This window comes from Meriones unguiculatus, chromosome 5 (genome assembly GCF_030254825.1).
Source record: "Meriones unguiculatus strain TT.TT164.6M chromosome 5, Bangor_MerUng_6.1, whole genome shotgun sequence".
In the NCBI taxonomy this organism is placed as follows: Eukaryota; Metazoa; Chordata; class Mammalia; order Rodentia; family Muridae; genus Meriones; species Meriones unguiculatus.
In genome coordinates this window covers 107,460,588-107,479,471 of record NC_083353.1, presented here as the reverse complement: position 1 = coordinate 107,479,471, position 18,884 = coordinate 107,460,588, and the positions used below count along the sequence as shown (strand labels likewise).

The 18,884-nt window shown below is 41.7% G+C and overlaps 1 protein-coding gene and 1 pseudogene across 1 annotated transcript; both read left to right on the top strand.

The window, feature by feature from the left end:
• The first annotated feature begins 1,836 nt into the window (after positions 1-1,836).
• On the top strand, positions 1,837-2,769 carry LOC110542679 (olfactory receptor 6M1-like). The gene has a single exon (XM_021629219.1). It carries the CDS (start codon positions 1,837-1,839, stop codon positions 2,767-2,769), a length of 933 nt encoding a protein of 310 aa, XP_021484894.1.
• A 3,000-nt stretch (positions 2,770-5,769) lies between these two features.
• On the top strand, positions 5,770-6,144 carry LOC110542680 (small ribosomal subunit protein eS25-like; annotated as a pseudogene).
• Positions 6,145-18,884: the final 12,740 nt, after the last annotated feature.

The following is an 18,884-nucleotide window of genomic DNA, read 5'->3' as shown; positions in this document are numbered from 1 at the left end:
TGAAATAGTAACCTTAAATTTGTTAATGTCCACTATAATTGTTTGCTGATCAGGATAAAATAAGATTAAAATATAATGAAAGTAACTATCACACACATAGGTGGACAGATGAGGGTGAAATCCACTCTCTCCTTCTGCATATCTTCCTTCTGTACCATCTCCTTAAGTCCGACAAGAACAAGAGACCAGGGCCAGTTCATCATGATCGTGTGTTTGCACTTGGCTACATTTCTCTGGCCTCAGTATACACACACCATGTTAAAAAAAAATTGTGAGCCTGGACTTTGACCTCTAATAAAGAGGAACTTTCCAAGTCGAGATCCAAGAAGCCCTTAGGAAATTAAAGTAAAAATTCTCAGCAGTACTATCAGTTACCCTACACAGGAAACGTGGTGTCCTACCAATAACTCTTGTTCTCAAAAATGACCAATTAGAAGTCTCCAGGGAGCCCAGCTGTGCATAACATTTCTTTCCTGTGCCTTCCACTCCTAACAAGCTCTGAGAGCTCCCTCTTCCCTGCCTGGGGACATCATGCTAGTGACCAAATTCTCGTGGGGAAATCATCAAAGACCTATTAAAGCTGTGTTTCCAGAGATTTTCGTTCTTGTTATAACCCGACACAAACGATTTTGTGCTCAGTCACTGTGGGATTACAGAGGAGGAAGCTATGCAGCGGAAAGGTCAGGTGCACACCTGGGAGGGGAGCATCGTGACAGAATATTCCGTAGGCTACTCTTCAGGTCCTGAAGCATGAGAGAAAATGAGGTACGCAGTGAACTCAGATCTTGGCCACGACAGTGTGGGGCAGACACATATTACACCCAAGGGCCAGCAACTTGGCACTTGGATGAGATGGAAGAGAGAATGATAAAGTTGGGGAGCACTGCTGTTCGTGAAGGGGATGATGTCATGTGTCTGGAACATTCCTCCCAGTCGATTTATGCTTTCAAAGACTGCCAACAGCATCTTGTGCTAGGACGGAGCCTGGAAGAACAAGCTTAAGTCTTGAATTTACCCTGTAACGGTGAGGTCCCTAGTGCATGGTCATCTTGGTGTCTTTCTGGTAGGTGGTTGTGCTGAAACAGATCTAGCTTAAGAGCCATATTGTCTGTGGGTTCACCTATGTCATTGCTATTACCTGAAGGATGAGAAAGTAGGGTCAACAGAGCATAGTTCTCACATAGGTTTGAGAGGCCGTCGGTTGGACATTTTCTCCTGTAAAGACTGTTGCCTCAGAGAGTTCAGGAATTTGCCACCAAGACGGATGACAGGAATTTGATCTCCAGGACACAGAAGGTGTAAGAAGAAAATGACTCCTGCAAGTTTTCTTCATACCTCCACATAGATACCCCCCACACACACACATACAATTACACTAACAAATAAATACAATCAGGTAACACACTAAAAACACATTGTCATAATGTAAACAGCAGGAATTTCGGATTCCTGTAAGTCCCAGTTAGCAGCCAATTTTTAATATCTCTGCTCTATGATTCAACCTCTGAGACGGAAAGTTTTGGTCTCTCCTCCTGGCGAAGCAGGGGTGGCAACAGACTCTATACTGCGGAGGCAGAGAGGAAGCCTGACTTCAGGTGGCCAAGTGTGGTAGCGTAAGTGGTGATGGTGATAGTAATGGCTGGGCCAAAGAATAATATGCCAGTAATTGTGCTATTACAGTGAAACTTAAGAGCACACAGGTTAGGTCAAAGGTGACGAGGGTGACGTGTTTTGTCATATCGTATCTTCACCACGCTGCTAAACGAGCCCGTTGTGTGCTCCGTGGGAACATCTCTGCCCTCTGTGATCTCTTTACCGTAAGTTACGACAGTGGAAATGGGGAATGGGACAACTGTCCAGGAGTTTACCCTGGAGGGGTTTCCTGCTGTCCAGCACCTGGGGAAGCTTCTCTTCTCGGTGCACCTGCTGGCATACCTGGCCTCCCTCACAGGCAACACAGTCATCGTCTCCATTGTCTGCACCAGTGCCCGCCTGAGAACCCCCATGTACTTTTTCCTCAGCATCTTCTCCTTCTTTGAGTGTTGTTTTACCAGTGCTGTTATTCCAAAGTTGTTGGCTATCTTTCTCTTTGGGAAACAAACCATTTCTTTTGTTGCCTGTTTCGTACAAGCCTTCGTCTTTGTGTTTATCGGGGCGTTCGGTTTTCTCCTCATAGCTGTGATGTCAGTGGACAGGTGTGTGGCTATTTGCAAACCTCTGCATTATCCCACCATCATGAACCCGAGGACCTGCATCCTCCTGGTCATGGTCTGCCTTACTGTGACCTTCACCCTTATCACTTGGGTAGTAGTGAAGGTATCTCGGTTATCCTTCTGTGGCCCCCATGTCATCCCACACTTCTTCTGTGACCTTGGCCCTCTGCTCCAGCTCTCCTGCTCTGACACCAGATCTGCTGAAGCTCTGACCTTTGGCCTTGCTGTGGTTATCCTTCTCTCCTCCCTCATTATAACTACCATTGCCTACAGCAACATAGTAGTCACGATTGTGCATCTCCCGTCGGCCAAGGAGAGGCAGAAAGCCTTCTCCACCTGCTCATCCCACCTCATCGTCCTCTCTCTGATGTACAGCAGCTGTGTCTTTGTATATGTGAAACCAAGGCAGACGAGTAGGCTCGAATCCAACAGGGAGGCTGCTCTTGTGAACACGGTGGTGACGCCCCTTCTGAACCCCGTCATCTACACCCTGCGCAACAAGCAGGTCCACCAGGCTCTGAGGGAGACTCTGTGCAGGATAAAACTATCGAGATAGGAAAGCATCACGTGTTCATAAAGTGGAAAACATCAGGAACCTTGTTTTCTCCATTTCAATCGGCGCGTGGGGCTAGCATTTCAGAATCACAGAATCCACAAGCCTTCTGTGAAAACCTCTCCCTAAAACACAGGTGTTTGTCACCTCGTGAAGTCATTTTAATGCATTGTGTGTGCCAGTTCTGCTCTCCATTCCATATATTTCTGGCAATCAATTTTCTTTATATGTTTGTTTGTTTTTCTGTCTGTCTGCTTTGGCTTTTTGAGGCAGGGCTTCTCTGTGTAGCCCTGATTGTCCTGGGACTCACTCTGTAAACTAGGCTGGCCTCGAACTCATAGAGATCAGCAGCCTGCCTCTGCCTCCCAAATGCTAGGATTAAAGATGTGATCCACCACTGCCCAGCCTGGCAACAGACTATAATTATGAAATTTATTGAACTTTTTCATCCAAGTGGTAAGAACTGTGTGCTTGAAATTTCTGAAATCTATCGAACTAAATTATTTTAATTGTTCTGTATTCCATGCATGTTTTAGCAGAAATAATAATTATTTACCAAAGTAGTAAAGTCATGAAAGCAATTAATGACTTTATTTGAATTGAACCTTTGAAAATATCAGTGGCGCTCACCAATGCTTGGCCCTCACTCCATCCATGACTAGTCGAAGGAAGCAGAATCCTTTATCTTGTAAAATATTTGCCCTAGTGGGTATCCTCTCCATTTCTTTTTCCTGTAATTTGGCTCAGCTGTACAGGAATGCCTCGTTTCGATGCTAAATTGAAATGCACTGTTTGGGGTCTCAATTCATTCTCTAAAACACCAAAATGGCTACTGATGCGTCCTAAAAGTGTGCACAAGTTTTACTGTTCTAAACGATTGCAGTCGTGTGCCAATCTCTCAGAGCTCCCTATGATGGATTTCTGGTCTGAACCTGTTACTAAGGAAAATATACATAAGTAGGCTGGGAGGGGTTATATTTAATACTCGTTTGTAGAATTTTCTTAAGATTCAAGGGTGTGGACTCTAAAGTGTTTATCTGCTTTGAATTAAGTTGGAGAAAGGAAGACTTTCCATAATACAAATAGGCCAAATGATTGCATGTCCATCAAACTAGCCCTCCAGAGAATATTGGAAACAACACTTCAGGCTGAAGAGGAGGACAAGCATAGCCAAGACACTATGCAAAGCAAAGAAATGAAGCTATCATCCCTAAGAATAAGAACAAGAATCAAATAATAATGCAACCATCACACTCCCTTCAATAATCTTAAATGTTAATAACCTGAACTCACCCATCAAAAGACACACATTAGCTCAACAGACAGAAACAAAATCCAACTTTCTGTTGATCTATAAGAAAATTATTTTAGCTTGAATTATAGGCTCCTGAAACTGACAGCAAGAAAATGGAACCTGGAAGCAAGTTCCATATTTGTAGATATCCTGATTTCTAATAAAACAGACTTTAAACTAAAAATAGTCAGAAGAGATAAAAGGCGCCTTATTCTAATCAAGGAAACAATTAATAAAAAAATTTGCAATTCTAAACATATATACACAAAACTCTTGGATACCCAATGTCATAAAAAGCATACTATGGAACTTAAAAATACAGATAAGGTACAACTCAGTTACAGGAGATGGTTTCAATATTCCACTTTCTCCCATAGATAGGTTATCTGGGGGAATATATCAAAATGATATCATGCATCAAATAGAACTACAGAATACGCTATTCAAAAACCAAAGAGAATACTCAGCAGCCTTGGAAGAATTTCTAAAACCCCTTTGAATCAAGTACCCACTGCTAACCAAATGTCAAAGACATAATTATTCATAATTTGATGATAATATCACAAGGGGGGAAAAACATGCTTCATAAGTCGAGAATCCCCTTTCTTGCCTTGGCTTCAAAAGGAGTAAGCAAATATTTAGGAATAAATATAATGTGGATGCCGAAACACCATTAAAGAGGAAAACTGAAACGATGATGAAGAACTTGATGAGGGCTGAGGATAGCACTCCGTGGGTAAAGCACTGAAGCATGGCGACCCGGGGTTGAACCCCCAGCGCTCGTGTAAGAAGCTAAGTGAGGCTGTGAGGGCCTGTAATCTCAGCCCAGTGTGTGGAAGGGTACGGGGTGGGGAAGTTGGAGGTACCAGATCCTGCAGGTTGCCTGGCCAGCCAGCCTAGCTAAAACGGTAAGCGTCAGGGTCAGTAACAGACCCCATCTTAAAGCAAGAGCACAGAGAGGGATGGGGATGATCGATGTCTTTCTCAGGCTTCGTATGTGTGTGCATGTATACAAGCACCACACTCACGCACATGCATACAGACATACAGAACAGACACTCTACATTCCACACAGAAGAAGAGAGAGGAAAAGAAATCAAAGAGAACACAAATAAATAAAAAGATATCAAATATTTATAGATTAAAAGAATGAACGTTGCTAAAATATTCATATTACCCAGATCATTCTCCAGGCTTAAAGTAATCCATATCAAAATATAGCATTGGCATTGTCTACAGAAATAAAATAAAGTCTAGAACTTTGGGTGTCCAAGGCAATTATGAGCAAGTCTTAGCAAGAAAAAGGATGAAGATACCATATTACCTGATTCCAAATGTACTAACCAAATTGACATGGTGGTGGCACGGAAACCTACCTCTAGACATGTGGAACAAGACAGAGAGTCTAGAATAAAACTAACCCAGTAGCGGAGAATTAATGTTTTACAAAGTTGAAAAAAAAATGCACCTTGGAGACAGGATGGTATGTTTCACAAATAATGACAGGACAAACAGTATCTACATGGAGAGGGATGAAGCTAGACTCCCTATTTCTTACTACATACCAATGCATAATCTAGTGGACTTAAACGTAATACCACAAAGACTCTTCCACATAATCCAATTTAAAAGTGGGCCCTAAAAATATATATCCAGAGAAGACATGACCAACAAATAAATTTTTAAAAAAACCTGCTCGCTCACTCTCTGAGCTTCGCCATGCCTCCCAAGGACGACAAGAAGAAGGATGCTAGAAAGTCAGCCAAAAGAGACAAAGACCCAGTAAATAAGTCTGGTGGCAAGGCCAACAAGAAGAAGTGGTCCAAAGATAAAGTTCTGGACAATCTCGTCCTGTTTGCCAAAGCCACACAGGACAGATTATGTAAGGAAGTCCCCAACTGTAGCTTATTGCTCTAGCTGTGGTCTCTAGAGACTGGAGACTCACAGTTCCTTGGCCAGGACAGCCCTCCAGGAGCTGCTTAATAAAGGACTTATCACGCTGGTTTCAAAGCACAGAGCCCAAGTAATTTACCCCAGAAACACTAAAGGGTGGAGATGCCCCAGCTGCTGGTGAAGATGCATGAGCAGGTTCAATCAGCTATGTATTTGGAAAAAAAACTTTATTAAACTAAAAAAACCCTGCTCAATATCACTAATTAATTATCAAATAAATGCCAATCGAAATCACAGTGAGGCATTCCCTTAGTGGTTAGAATGATCAAAAGATGTAAATGCCAGCAAAGATGTGGAGAAAAAGGGAACTCCAGTCAAGTATTGGTGAGTCTGGGGATTTTTATAAACATTATGGAAAACAGGATGGGGTTGTTCCTCACAAACTCAAAACTACCAAGTGGGCCAGGAATTATACTGTGTGGTGTATTTGCAAAGAAAATGAAGTCAGTATGCTGAGACGCCTTCACTGCCACATTTCATCCCTCACTATGAACAATCGCCAAAGTACACAACCAACATACCTCCGCCGGAAGAACGGACAAAGAAAGTGTGGTAGCTGCACGTAGTGGGATTATATTCAGCCATTTCAAATGCAGTGTCATCACTTGGATAGGTTTGAACCTGGAGAACACACTAAGTGAAATAATTCAGAAACGGAAACATCACATGATCTAACTCATAATGTGGATTAGAAAATTCCATGGTATTAGAAAGTACAAGCATAATTTGCAGGGAGACTGTATCTGACCCAAGGTTCAGGGAACACCATAAGAGAAAGCTGAAAGAATTTAAGAGCAGGATGATGGGAAGGGATGCTATGAAGTGCTGTTTTCTGGAGATGGCATGGCTGTTGCAATCATGAACTCACCGTAGCTATTGTTGTCTGCACAAGAGGGCCACAATCCCGGCAAAAATTGGGAGAGGTCTCCAGGCCCTACCCACTATGGAAAGCTTTTGGCAGTTGATAGGTACTGAGGAGGAAGAACCAGGAGAGTGCTCCCGCTGGTAGGTTCCCCATGACCCATGACACATGGAGACAACACTAATTACACTCATGAGAAGGAGGAGGAGGAAGAAGAGGGGGAGAAAAAGGAGGTCATGGAGCCAAAGGGAACATGTTGGAGGATGGGGAAAGTGGGAGGAGGAAAATAAGGAGTGGGTATGATAATATTTCATTGCACACACATATAAAGTTCTCACAAATGAAGGAAACTTCAGCAAGCATCTGGGAGTTCCTGAAAACAACCCACCCTGTGCTAATAGCAGGCCTTGGTGCCTTGGCTTAGTTCTTCCTCCACGCATAGGATAATTAAGTACTATGTTCTCTTTCTTAGGAGGTACTGTACCACTACATGTAAATCAAGTATCCCTGACAGCCTAACCCCAGCGAATCAAACACATTCACTCCTGAAATCCCTCCCACTGTCCAAGAAATAAGTTTCTAATTTCACGTGAAATAAACGTTCTGGGTGCTGTGTGCAGGGTGCTGTGGGCTGCGTGATACCAACAGCTTTCCAACATAGCTGCCTGGAGATTTGGCACAGAACATCAGGGGCCTGGCTGCTAGCTAGGCTGGCTGGAGCCTGCCTGAACCTCATGGCTTGACTGCCGGCTGCAGTGAGCTTCCGCCATTCACTGGTGTGTAACACCTTGGTATCGCCATAGGCTTTGAAATGCCCAGGTTTCCACTGCCACCAGCAAGCTCATTTTAAAAGGCATAACACCCTGTGGAAAACTCTTTCCACACCCTGGCCTAGCCTATGAGCCTCGACCTAAAACACTCTAGCCATTCCTAGGAGACTCTGGATCTTTGATCTCATCTTGTCCGGAAGCCTGGGCTTCCAGCATGGCATTTGGCCTGTTGGAATCAGGCAGCCCTGGTGTCACAAAATAACAACAGCAACATGGAGGAACATCAGACAACAGCCACATCCTGAGGGCCATCCCAGGCAGGGGTGTGGAAAGTGTTTTCCAAAGAGTGTCACAGTTGATTAGCTCTTTTTAAATGAGACAGGTTGAAATCAAAGGTCCTGGAATCTTCCCTAAGGGCTATGTGACATTCCTTATAAAATCTGGGGTTGTCGAATCAGGTGGAGAGAGAACCCCACTGAGAAAAGGGAGACCACCATCTTAGACCAAGTTTGAGACTATCTGGAAACGTCGGACCTCAACTTCATCCAGCAGTGTTCCACAGATAGATACGATAGCTACCCTCGATTGGTCAGCACAATACATGTATGCATCAAAATAGAATATTATGCCTGTATACATACATGTCTATATATTAAAAACAAAGAACCTCTGGGTAAGATAGTTAAAACTGTCACTGTATGAGTCAGTGAGGCAAGAAGTTGGAATTAAAAAAAATAGATCATATCACAAAGAGAGAAATAGAGGAAGAGGATTGGAAACACAACAAGGAAGTAAAAGGACTCCAGGAAATCAGATGGCGATGCAGATAAATAAGAGGAACATGACCTCATCGAAGCCTTCTGATGAGGGAAGAAGAAACAGAAAGTTCTTCCAAATGTTAGCTAAATGATAAGATGGGCAATCCACCTCAGAACAAGCCTGTAAAAGTTGAATCTGCTTGTGGGTTTTGATAAGACGGGACTCCTCAGCCAGGCAGGTTAGTGGTAGAGGAAAAGCCTGTTTTATCTTGTTCTGTGGCTCAGGGAACGGTGGCCAGGTGGCATCTTGAGAGAAAAGCTAGTTAAAGTGGAGCTACCCTGGGGGTCTGAGATCAAGGAGCTGTCACAGGTCATGGGGCCTCAGTTTGGCCAGACACTGCCTCTGGATGAGGAAAGGCTTATAGATCAGATAGTCTTGCATTCTGGAGGGTCAGATGCTGAGACAAAGCCGTGCAAACTCAGGCTAGGAAGTTCATAAAGTCAGGCAGCCCCAGCCTCAGTGAACCTAAACAGATCTCATCAGCAGATATGAATCCTGGAGTCTGATGTCTCTGATCTGAGGCCAACAGGTGGATCACATTGCAGAACCCAGGAATTCTGGAGTTGCATGGATGCGCTTGGTGGTCAGAGCTGCACCCTTCCAGCAAAGCGACTGCCCTGCAAGTACAAAGACAAGACAATCACCCCAGAGCTGAGTTTGATTCCCCAACTCCCCAGATACCTCCAGTGAACCAACCAACCACTAATCATTAGAGGGCGGTGAGAAAACTCCCTCCAGATCACAAGCTGCAAAAGTAAATGTGGCCAGTAGAGGTCTCTGGTACACAAAAAAAGGAAAGCTTGCAAACAGTTCTGGTGGACTCCAAAGGCACAGGAACATGCCTGCGCTTGCCTGTGCTCTCAAGCCATCCTCCACCTCCTAGCGGGCTCTCCTCCTCACACCTGTTACAGTCTTCAAGCTTTGAGGTCAAACAGTTCTCCAATATGCCATCTTTTCCTTTTCTTTCTCTCCCCAGTGAATCCCACTTTTAACTAAAACTACACATTTAGCAGGATTCTTGCATTATTTTCTAATTTTTTAAAATTTGTTATTCCTCTTTATATACCCGTCTAATTTTGTTTATGTGTTATTTCTATATCCTCCCCGATTTTTAACTTTTTCAGTATTGAGGATGATTTTCACTCACTCACTGTTTCACTGTTTCACTCACTCACGGTTTAACTTCCTTCTATAGTAGCATTTACATTTCTGTTTTATTGTCACTGGTGACATATTGGTGGGTTGTAATAATCTTAAGTGTATTTCAATATCCAGTATTGAATCCTGGGTTGATGCTGTTTTTGATACACCCCTTTGTTTTCTCCCACTGAGGGGTACTGGGGATTGAGCCTCCAAGGGCAGGCTGATCAGTCAGAAGACTGCCCCCTAAAAAGCCACATGAGAGATCTAAAACACAAGATATGCATGTCACAATAAAGAAATGTATATGATAGGAGAAAGCAGGCAACAGGTCTCATTCCAAAATCATGACTTCACACCTGCGGAGCTCAAAGGTACTGAGATAGACAAGACAGATGCTATAGGACAACTTCATGTTTTCTGTTAAGAATGACAGGGCCTGAGAGAAGATACAAATGCTCAGAAGAATTTAACCCAAGGGGGAAAGTCGGGAACCTACAGGAAAAGGCCACCCAAATGGAAAAACATCTGGATAAAAATCAGCAATGTGAAAAAAAATTCATCGTGAATACTGATATATTAAAAAGAAAAGCTAAATTGATGTGATGAAATTAAATAAACGCATTGAAAAGCATCATTGATAACCAAGGAGAGTAAAGTCTCATGAACTTTTACATTCATGAATCACTAAGGGTAGAAATAAAAAAAGAGCAGGACCAGAATCTCCAAGAATGCTGGTTCCTGATAGAGACATTAAACATAAAAATAAACAGGAGAAGGTGCAGATATGAACAGTGAAAGCATGCAGGTGTGTCCAACCTATGGCTCGCAGGCTACTTATATATATGGCCAACACAAAATTATGGACTTACTTAAAACAGTGTGTGATTTTTAAAAAATTTTTTGAACTTGATTGTGTGGTCCTTAAGAATGAATTTGTAGGTGGCAGTGTGGTCTCATAACATGGAGAGGCAGGGCATGCCTGGTCTCTGTTCACTGAAAGGATAGCAGAACTTTTCTTTTTTTTTTTTTCAATGCAGTTTATTCAGGAACCTTGAACAATCCTCGGACCCTGGGGAAAGCCAGCCCACAGCTTAAATAGCCTCTGGGTAGCCAACCCAGGCGTGCCACGTGGGCAATGCAGATAGGTCCACATACATGGAAGCAAGCCAGATCCTCAGCCTTAGCCAAATGTGGAATTGTTCCTGACAGAGAGCACTCACCAACGGGAAGGTGGAAGGCGGAATCCAGCTCCATCTTTAAGGCATAGCATTCCGCAGCTCTCTACAGTTCCGCCTTTTTGTTTTAGACGCATCAGGCAAGAGTAGAGGTCTGATCTCTGATATTAGAAATAAATTGGGACTTTGTACCGATGTTCATTTAGGTGTCATCCACCCAAAGAGCATCAGACCCGTCCAATACCTTTTTCTCAGAGGCGGGACCTGGGGCATCAACCCGCATGCAACCAGACATGCTCTTCTCTGGGTCCAAAGCGGCTTTTCAAAATTAGAGAAAGAAATGGACATCCAAACATGACACACATGTAGAGCTCTAAACAGACATGACCAGAGAAGAAGCATTCTGTACCACATAGTCAAGATGCCAAAAATACAATGCAAAAGAAATGATATTAACAGCTGTGAGGGCAAAATGCCAACTTCCTTTTGAAGGCAAAATACCAGATCTCTCTTCAGGAATTAAAAAAAAAAAAAAAGTAGAATCTATATCTCCAACCTGAAAGTAAATATTTACCAACAACAATCACTATACCCAAAAAAGCTGTGTATGAGAGACAGGGTAATTAGGGTCAAGCCCCAGCCTAAACTAAAGCAGTTTGAGATCGTGAAGCCACATTACAAAAGATATTTAAAGTAATACCGTGCAGAAAAGAGGAAGAAAGGCAATCCCAGTCACAAGAACACAGGAAAGGGTATTTCATGAGAGAAAAAGATAAACAAAGGAAGCCTAGAAATGAAGCCATTTTGCAAACACTGTAAGCCTGAAAAGCTCCATTACTAATAGGGGAGAAAGTACGTGAACTAATCCAATCAACCAGAAAAATGACCTGCAAAACTATAAAAATCGGTGAGTACATCTGACTAACAGCTTTCGATATAAAGTGCCTCAGCTCACCAACGCAGAAAGGACAGCCAGAGTGGATTAAAAACTCGCTCCAACTATTACTTGTCTCTGAAAAAGCATACCTCTCGGTAAAGAGATGCAGACCAATCTCGGTAAAGAGATTCAGAAGATGGAAAACAGTCCTTCTGGTGAATGGAGATGGAGAAGAAGAAGAGCTGACATGGGTGTTCTGGTAGCTGATAAAATCAACTTCAAAGCCAGAGTCAAAAAGATAAAGAAGGGTGTTATATATCAACCAAGAAACAATTAGTCAAGATGAGACTGCAAAATGATAACACGTGCACCAAGTGATCGGGCTCTCCATGAAAATGAGCACACACTGATGGACACAAAGTTGAAGATAAGTCCTGAGGCAAAACTAGTGAACACAGTCAGTGCTCTCATCCCATCGTATGGACCACCCAACGTGAAAATCCACAAGAAACACGAGGGTTAAACCTCACCATTGTCCAAGGGGACTTAACAGACCATTAAGATAAAGCCATGAAGAATGCAAGATGTAGCCGAGCATACCTCAATAAAATAATATTGTATGTAACAAAAGAGCTTGATTTTCCTGGCGATACTCTCTGTTCTTGCTGTATGGTAGGTGTTCCCTTCTTCGGTCCTCATAATGTGGGCAGAGGGTCTTTTTGGTGTCCCATTTTTTTTCCTGTGTCCGATTTTTTTTTTTTTTTTTAATTTTCATCAACCTTTGCTGTGTCACTCAATTTCTCTCTCTTGTCTTTAATCCCTGACTCTGTTCTTGACATGATTTCTTCTGCTGGTAAGGTTTTCTACTAAGATTTTAACCTCATCCCATCCCTGTCTCCCTCACTCTCACACTCAGCACATCCCGTCCCCTCCCCTCCAGAGACTTTCTGGCCCTTGTCAATTCTGGTCACCCTGTGGCTATTTGCCGAGGACAGTGAACTTCCCCTAGACTCTTTTCTTCCCCTTGGGATTTGTTAGATTCCAGACTTCTTCCCAGAGGGGAACCCTGAAGTATGCCCATGTGACACAGAGACACAAGTAGATTATCTGTGATTCCCTCAAAGCCCTCATCCATCCTGGCAGCCCTGTGACAGCTTTCTGGGGACTGCAACCTCCTCCCAGTGCTTCACCCTCCTTTTGAAACTCAATAGTTCTCAGCCTATACTTCACAAAGGACTCTCCATACAACACAAAACTGGGAGACCAACTACTCTTCTTTAAGATATGCCAAAGCCCTACTAGCTACTGGCCGGAATTCCCCTATAACCTTATTTGACCTTGAAACCCTAGGGCCAGTTCACACTGTAAGGGAAAATGTGTTCTAAACTGTTTGGCCAAGCTGCTGTAGGTGCCTGATTATAGATGACAAGCAGAAGATGTGAGAAAGAGGTTGTACCTCCTCCCAGCCCACCTCCATCCATGAGTGACTCGGCCTCTTGGTGTGGATGCAGGAATGCTCCAGTTCTTCAGCACTGCCCTTTCCTTAAAGCCCATCTCCATTCCTGGTGCCCCCCAGCCAATCCCCAGAACAGCTTTCTACCAAAGACCCCACACTCATCAAAACTGGCTGAACCCAGAGAAACTACCTTGTAACCTCCTTCCTCTCCCTGACTATATTTTTTCTAGAACGTTCTTAGACATGCTGCCTCTTACTCTCATGAGTCCCATCTCCCAACCTACCTCAATCCCTACGACTTGGCTTCCTGGTACAGACCCGGGATTTCATAGTTTTCCTCTTTTTTCACCACTGTCCCCTTCAGCCATTCCTTCTAGCCTATCACTATTTCTTTGTGACTCTCCACCACCCACAGAACTGTTCTCTACTAGGGACTCAACAGCCACCACACTTGGTGAGAATCCAGAGCAGGCAATGGCAACCGAAGAATAGAATACCTATTCAACAAAGCCAACGCCAGCTATATACACCAAGAAAGGCTTGAAACATCCACACCCCAGATGCCTAGATCTCAGCACAAAAACAAAAACATAAACAGCCAAGAAACTATGCTTTCTCTAGAACCAACCAACCCTATTTTAATAGGCCATGAATAAAGCAATTTAGCTGAAATACAAGACAAGGACTTCAAAATAGCAATCACAAATTAGCGCAAGGACCTTAGAGAGAATCAAATGCCCTAATGAACACACAAATTGTTAAATGAGATGATAAAAGCATTTCAGGGCACAAAACTATAATTTAACAAAGAAATGGAATCACTAAAGCAAGTCCAGACTAAAAGAAACATAGAAATGGAAAACTCAGGAAGACAAATACAAAGGTTAGAAGTAAGCCTTACCAACAGATTACAAGACAGAAGAGAGAGTTTTCAGGTCTCAAAGACAAGGTGGAGAAGGTGATTAGCTCAGAAAAAAATTAAGTCTAAAAAAAAAATAGACACAAATATCTAGGAAATCTGAAATGCTATAAAAAGACCAAACTTATGAATAATAGGCATAGAGAAATGAGAAGAAGCCCCAGATCAAAGGCACAGAAAATACTTTTAGAAAAATTCCTAAATCTAAACAAAGAGATGGCTATCAAGGTACATGATACATCCAGAACATCAAATAGACAGGACCAGAAAAATAACTCCCATGAGTTAAGACCACATTATGGCCCACAACTCCTGTAGAAGCCCCTTGCTCCACTAGAGGCCACTCCAGATGGAAGACCAGAGAGGAAAGAGAAACCAAGGAATAAAACACCCATCCACCAAAGACCACCAGAATGCCTATGATCAATAAAACAAGTGATGGCTCATGCTGTCAAGGATGTGGAGTAGAAGGAACACTCACCCATTGCTGGTGGAACTGCTAACTTGTTCAGCCACTATTCAAATCAGTGTGGTGGTTCCTCAGGAAGATGAGAACTGATCTACCTCAAGATTCAGCTGAAGCACTCTTGGGCCTATACCCAATGGATGTTTCACCCTGCCACAGAGACACTTGCTCAACCATGTTCTTTACTGTCTTATTCATTACAGCCAGAAACTGGAAAGGATCTAAATGTCGCTTGACAGATGAATAGATAAAGAAAATGTGGTACATTTACACAACGGAATATTTACTCAGCCATTAAAAAAATGAAATTTGCAGGTAGATGGATGGAACTAGGAAAAATCATCTTGATGTGGTAACCCAGATAGAGAAAACTTGTATGCACTCATTTATATGTGGATATTAGCTGTTAAGTCAGTGACAACTAAGCTACAGTACATAGAAGCACAGAGTTTAGGTTTAGTATGAGACTAGAGGGGGCAGATAGATCTCCCTAAAAAATGGAAATAGGATAGTTATGGATTGAGTTGGGGGAAGGGACCAGAACAAAAGGATCACGTGAAGAAGAGGAGGGAAAGGGAAGACGATGGATGGAATACAGGGAGAGACAGCTAAGATTAAGGGCCTTGTTAGGGGTAGTATGAAAACCTAACACAGTAGAAGCTTCATATATACATATATGTGCATATATAATCATCTGGCACACGTACACACACACACACATAATCATATCTGGCACTGCCACACCCACTGGATATTCTGGCCAGTCAGAGTTTTTCAATTGTCTCTGTTTACCCCAAACCAATTATACTGTTTTGTTTGTTCAGGAGCAGATACCCCAAGACGATTCCTGGAGTAATGGTCTCATCTAGCTAAGTGTTTATCTGTGCTTAATGATCTCCAGTGTATACAGAAAGCTTCCAAATAGTAACCAGATAAAGTTAATTTTAGGGTTTTCCTAAAAAAGACTCAGGCATAATTTTCTCAGGAAAAGACATACAATGAATCATAATGCAGAATGTAACCAAGGATGCAACCCATAGAGGCCCAAACCCAAAAGTTAGACATTGAATGACAGTGATTGCTGCAATCTGCTCAGCTTTGCTGAAATGTGTCAAGCTAGACATGGCTCACTTTCCACAAGCTGACGGCAAGGCCCTATTGCCAGGGCCTGTACACTCAGTGAACACGGAGATGTGGAGCTGGTGCCAGCCGTCGCCGCTACTGGCTAGTGTTCTTGGAACTGGAAGGTACTTTGATGCTAACAAGAGAGAAGCATAAACACCAACCCAGCTACACACCCTTCTGTCTACAGCGGTGTCCTGCCTGCAAGATATGTTAGTGCAATGGTGGCACAAAGCTTGTGGGAGTAGCCGACCTATATCTGATTTGATTTGACTTAAGGCCCACTCCACAAGATGGAACCCATGCTCACCACTGCTTGTGTAACCAAGAAAGAACCCGAGACTAGATAGCTCAGGGATCCAGGGTAAAAGCAAATACTACTAGTCTTTTTTTTTTCTTTTATATTTTTTTAATTTTTAATTTTTCTCTTTTCTTGCTGTAAAGGTCCTTTGTATGTTATATTATATCTTCTGGTTTTGTGTTTCTATGGGATTCCTGAGTATTGGAAAGAGTGGGTCTCTGTGTCTATACCTGTTGGGGTTTTTTTTGTACCTTTTTGGGGGAGAGGGGAGGGAAGCTCTTTTCCATTTGTTTGTTTCTTTGTTTTTTCCTATTTCAATGTATTTGTTTTTGTTTTGAATTATTTTTGTCTATTATTATTCCCTAGAATAGAAGCCTGTTGGTTTTCTTTTCATTTGTTAGTTAGTTTGTTTGTTTGTTTTCAAGACAGAGCTTCTCTGAGTAAGAATCCTGGCTGTCCTAGAACTCACAGAGATAGACCAGGCTGGCCTCAAACTCACAGAGATCCACCTGTCTCTACCTACTGACTGCTGGGATTAAAGGTGTGTACCACCACAGCCTGGTGCTTGTTTTTTTTCTGTAAGAGACAGAAAGGGGATGGATCCAGATGGGAGGAGAGGAAGGGAGAAACTAGGAGGAGCACCTATAATGAGATCTAATGCAGGCAGAATACTGTATAAATAATAAATAAATAAATCTTTAAACTAACACTGTACACAAACATGTGCTCAGATCTTCAGAGAACTTTAATTTGTGAAAGCTGAAAATTCAAAACAGGCAATATGTTCTTCAAGAGATAGACTATTTTATAAAATGTGATATGTGTATGTGATGTATCTCATACATGTATCTCACACACATATACACACACCATGAAACAACACTCAACAATAAAACCATTTATATACACAATATCTTAAGTGAATTTCCAGGTAATTGTGGAAAATAAAAGCCAATTCCAAAGTTTGCATGCTATATAATTACATACATACCTATATACATACTTTTTATTATATACATAACATATATACACACGTGTATATTTGTTAAAATGAAAAGTTACTAAAATGGAGACCCAAAGAGTAATTATGTCAGAAGTGAGCATGGCTCCTGTGAAGCCAAGAAGGCATCCTGGTGATGATAGAAATGACATCTCCCAAAACATCACAAAGAAGTATGGAATTCATTATGACTTTCATGTCTCAGATAGATTTTGGTTTAGGCATCTGGTAGCTACCCTGTGAAGACAGAGTCTTTTAAATAACAAATGCACACAGGAGCTAGATGTCTTTGAGAGGCTGACTTGTCTGTGGGGACAATGTCCACTCTCCAGCTGGACTGTAAGACTATTGGGAAGTATATCAGACTTCCCACACTTAATAGCAGTACACACTGGCACTGCTGTTCCCTGCTGTTATTTTTTGATTCAAAAATATCTAAATATTTTTGGAGAAAGAAAAGACACAAACAAATTTGTCTCTTAGCAGCTATAACTCTCAGGATGTCTTCTAATCGAGATTTTTCTCATACATGAAAAGGTTTTATAATTCAACAGTCTTTGAAGTCTAAAGGGTTTTTTTTTTATTAAATTATGCCTTAAAATAATTAATTCTCAACTATCTATAAAAGGACATATATGCTTAAATAACACAGAGAGAGAGACAGACAGACAGATGAAATACACACCGTGCATACGGGTCATCAAGTCTACTTCCCCCTAGTTCAATCACTTTTACTACCAGCCACTTCTCCAGGGAACCGAAGCATTACTGGCTCAATTTTATCGCATTTTGCTGTTAACTCACTTATGTATATATGTGTGTGTGTTTATACATATATACACACATATGTATGCCTATTAAACTTTTATGATTGTGAGTTCTATTAATTTGTGGTGTAAAATGGCAGCCAGAATTCTACTTAACCCAAAATGTCACTGACAGACACTTAAAATTACATTCACAGAGAACATCTAACAGAAGATAGAAGCTGGTATGGGATCACCTCCAAGCAACCTGGTTGTACAGAGCTTTGCAATCTAAATTCTAAGAAAAAAAGATTTATATACTACAAAGGTTCGCATTTTTTTTGTTTCGAGAACCCATTAAAGCCAATTATTAATAATATGTGATACATCAGGATGATGATTCATTTAAAGTGTGCATAGCAATCACCCAGAGTTATACCAAACTATGTCTCTAAAACAAATGGATACAAAGAGAGAAATAAATGTGTTTCATATTGATTTATCTCAAACCCATTTTGTTTCTGAGATGTTAAACGTTGACTTCAGTAAACAAAGTGGTGAAGAAAAAAGTTTACCTATTTGTCCTTAAGTATCAGAAAATTCAAGCAAAAGAATGTATCATACACATCAAATATTGAATCTGATAACTTATTTTTAGTTTAATGGCTTTGTGTGACTCTAATCTGTCAACATCCTTTCAGAACCTTTTCCAGAAACCTCATGAATAACAAAACCCAGGGATGTTTAAGACCATATTTAAAATGACAACATTTGCATAAAATCTACATCTTCATAAAATCTACAATCTTCATCTACCTTTAAATCATGTACAAATTACTTATATTACCTACATGATATAACTGTAGTGTAAGCATACATGTCTCATACATACATCCAAATACTTTTCATCTGTGTTAGCTGAACCTGCAGACACATGATTCTCAAAAACGACAGGGGCCGTTGTTCTGTTAATATTTGTTATATTGGTCCATTTATGGGTTCTCTATAAAGGCTGTCTGGGTTGAATTAATATAAGGTCAATGAATAGAAAAGGGAAGCTATTTGTCAGCCCAAGCTGGTGAACAATTTTATTTTTCCAGTTGTAAATGCCATTGCCAGGTAAGGGAGCTTGGATCTAGTGAAATTGGCATAAACTAGATCACCATACAGATATTATAGAGGGCTTCCACTGTTCGGGAGTTAGATGAGGAAGAC